The sequence below is a fragment of the Oncorhynchus clarkii genome, chromosome 8 (genome assembly GCF_045791955.1).
Source record: "Oncorhynchus clarkii lewisi isolate Uvic-CL-2024 chromosome 8, UVic_Ocla_1.0, whole genome shotgun sequence".
NCBI lineage: Eukaryota > Metazoa > Chordata > Actinopteri > Salmoniformes > Salmonidae > Oncorhynchus > Oncorhynchus clarkii.
The window spans coordinates 14,866,201-14,869,649 of NC_092154.1; the positions used below are offsets into that span (position 1 = coordinate 14,866,201).

General features: G+C 42.7%; 1 protein-coding gene across 1 annotated transcript; it reads left to right on the plus strand.

The window, feature by feature from the left end:
- Window positions 1-619: 619 nt before the first annotated feature.
- LOC139414996 (NF-kappa-B inhibitor alpha-like) lies at window positions 620-3,123 on the plus strand. Its single transcript, XM_071162691.1, has 5 exons — window positions 620-936; window positions 1,457-1,565; window positions 1,807-2,103; window positions 2,226-2,483; window positions 2,700-3,123. The coding sequence occupies exons 1-5, from the start codon at window positions 689-691 to the stop codon at window positions 2,730-2,732; spliced, it is 945 nt and encodes a 314-aa protein (XP_071018792.1). The 5' UTR covers window positions 620-688; the 3' UTR covers window positions 2,733-3,123.
- The last annotated feature ends 326 nt before the right edge of the window (window positions 3,124-3,449 follow it).

Sequence of the window (3,449 nt, forward strand, 5' to 3'; positions counted from 1 at the left end):
TCCAACCTGAATAAAACCTGGCCACCTATAGATATTAAATTGGCAATTTCTTATCTGTTTATGCTTGCAGAGAGGCATTTTATCCATGTAGTTGTTCATATATGAGACCAGGCGACGTGCAGAAGTGTAATAGCACAATAATAACAAATATGGCAGGCCTAATAATAAACCAATTCGATATTTCACACTGTGGTTGACCTTCAACTGACATTCCATTTAACACTGGTTCTGCACAGTTACCTGATGATGGCATTACAGTCAAAAGGTGCAGAACAGTTATGCCCCTCATATAACTTGTTATGACACATTAATTCCCCAAGTGAAAAGGGAATTCTTCAAGAACCAGTCAAAGGCACCTCTAATGTCTGTCTCTCATTCATATTCTATCTCATTCATTGAACGTATTTATGTCTGCATCACAGGTACGTCTAATAGGAAACTACAAGTTTTCATTCTTACTCGTGAGTATGGGGCTCATTCGAGAGGGAATTTTTCTCATAAAAGCCCGGTCTATGAGTTTCCCTAGTTGTGTCGAGATAACTCAACGTGGAAATCCCCCATTCTTTGTCTCCTCCCCGCTAGAATATTTAAGCCACTGGCGCCTCCCTTCAACACGCACTCCATTCCAGACTTGAGAGGGAACAGAGTAGTGAGTGGACTTGTCAGTCAGTCAGTCAGTCTATTCAATATGGATGTTTATAGAGTTTCAAACGACAACCAAATGGATTATAACGTCGATGAACGGGTATCGAAACTTGGCAAAATGATACCTAGCCAAGAAGACCGTTTTGATAGCGGTCTGGATTCGCTAAAAGATGATGAATATGGTAACCTTGTGAAGGAGCTGGAGGACTTGAGAGTGGCCCCCGTCGAAGTCAAGTCAAACTCCTGCAGTAATGAACCCTGGAGGAAAACAGTGACCGAGGACAGAGACACGTAAGTTCACTTTTATCTTTGGGTAATGTTGCATCGGTATGTTTTATGAATGCATATGATTTTGCATAAAGTGCTGTATTATTTTGGATTATAATTATACTATTTCAATGAGCTTATCTTCATTTGCATTGTAGGCCTAAATCACTTTTAAAACGCACAGATATGCGCCTGTTATCAAGTTGTGTCAAATTAATCAGCTGACAGTCTGCATTTGCAAGTAAACAAAAGGACTTTTGGACTCCGCTGTCCGCTGAGTGTGTACTTTGGCTCAGAGCTACCCCTGGGCGGCGCTAAAATCAGCTATGCGCAGTTAGGAAAGTCCCTGGCGAGTTGCCAGGAACTGATAATGTATCAGATGTGTCAAGCCGCAACTGGTGGAAATAACCCCCCAAAAAATCCATTCTTGCGCAATGCTCCAGTGCTCGCGCTTTGTTCTTTTTTTTTCAACCACTTCCTCTCAGACGTGCGTATTTGAAGCAAAGCCGTTTTTAACTCTTTCTTTTACCCCTCCTCCACATAGGTTTCTCCACCTGGCCATTATTCATGAAGCCACAGAACATGCTGAGCAGATGATCAAACTGTCACACAATGATGATCTATTCCTGGATGCACAGAACAATCAGAGACAGGTAATTAAAGATAACCAATTCATTTTTGTATAATTGACTAATTGAAGATGACAAAAATAGAACAATTAAAACACCAACTTAACAGGTTAATTAAAACAAAATGAATTGGTTGATAAAACACAGTCTTATTGAAACAGGTGTGTAAAACATCACTACACTTACATAGTTATAAACAAGCCATCTAAATGGTTGTATTTACACCTGAAATCAATAGCTTACCACCTTTGTATTCTTCTTTCAGACGGCGCTCCACCTGGCAGTGATCACAGAACAGCCCCATCTGGTAGAGAGGCTACTAAAGGCTGGGTGTGACCCGCGGATAGCAGACGACAGTGGGAACACCGCTCTCCACATCGCCTGTAAGAAGGGCTCTCTCATCTCCTTCAGTGTGATCACCCAGAACTGCCCCCGCCACCTCCGCTCCATCCTCACCTTCCCCAACTACAGCGGACACAACTGCCTCCACCTCGCCTCCATTAACGGATACCTCTCCATGGTGGAGAGTCTGGTTCAGCTTGGTGCCGACATCAATGCACAGGTAAGGTTTCATCACACAGGTGCTCTTATGCCAAGAATCAATAATCCCCATTGATGAATTTAAACCTAAATGTATTCACAGACCAAAGGAACTAATGTTTGGTGTATTGTTGTTTCCCCCAGGAACATTGTAGCGGTCGTACAGCGCTTCACCTGGCTGTGGACCTCCAGAACCCATCCCTGGTCCATCGGCTCCTCTCCATGGGGGCAGACGTCAACAGTGTGACGTACGGGGGCTACACGCCTTTCCACCTGACCTACGGGCGTCAGAACGCTGAGATCCGCCACCAGCTGTACGAGAAGACGGCCCAGGAACTCAGAGAGCTGCCTGAGAGCGAATCAGAGGAGAGTGAGGAGGAGTGCCTGTCTGGTGATGAACAGGTGAGATACTAAAAGTCACACTGGTCTCTCTTGTAAAAGAGATTTGATCTTTGTATAAATAAAGGTTAAATAAAAAAAAGCTGCATTACTAGGGGGATTGGGAAACGGCTCTATCTGGACTAATGGATTGGCTATAGTACTAAAGGAATATTGTCTTCTATTTAAATTACAGTTGCGATTACAGATTCCTAATGTTGTTACTTTCGTTCTCCACAGATGTACGATGACATTACATTTGGGCAGAATTGAAGCAGTCGCATCACGTGGTGGTGTGAAGTCAAGTCGATGAAGCTGCTACTGGCCTGTCCAGTCCAATCAAAGCACAGTGGGAACTCCAGGTCCCAGAAGCCTTTAGGGGGAGAGCCACATAGAGCTGGCCTAAAGACAAGACATCAGAGAGACAAGGCTGAAGATGGCATTTGTTTGGGGTGGAAGCCTTGTGGTCGGTGAAAATAAAACGCACCGGAAAGCATAATATGAGCCCTGACCTCTGAGAGAATTATCCTATTTTCATGTATATATCAGACATCATATATTGTAAATACAGAGATATAATTTTTTATACTTGTGAATGTTTTTATTAAATGTGAGTGAAACACTATTGAAAAGAATCATTAAAATATGCATCTATAATATAAAATGGATTTTGACTGTTGTTTTCTACTCTTACGCCCTCTGGTTGTAGTTAATTTTCTGTCACACTAGTAATTCTTCATGGCCATTTTTACACAGCAATATACAGACTTGAACCCTTAAGTTAACTGGCTCACTTAGCCAACGCTACTCACTCATTGACATGGAAATCCCACACAAGAGTCATGTTCATTTTTCATAGACTTGCAAGACAACTGAAGTCCCCTTCCCCCACTCAACACAAAGGGAAGATCTCAATTGCATACTCTCTCTCAAAACCCATTGGATGAGAAAGCCTGGAGTATGCAATTGAGATCTTCCCTTATGCCGCGT

Coding starts and splice junctions, on each gene's coding strand:
- LOC139414996 (XM_071162691.1), top strand. CDS start 689: ATGGATGTTTATAGAGTTTCAAACGACAACCAAATGGATTATAACGTC. Junction 937..1,456: donor GTGACCGAGGACAGAGACAC/GTAAGTTCACTT, acceptor TCCTCCACATAG/GTTTCTCCACCTGGCCATTA. Junction 2,104..2,225: donor GTGCCGACATCAATGCACAG/GTAAGGTTTCAT, acceptor TGTTTCCCCCAG/GAACATTGTAGCGGTCGTAC.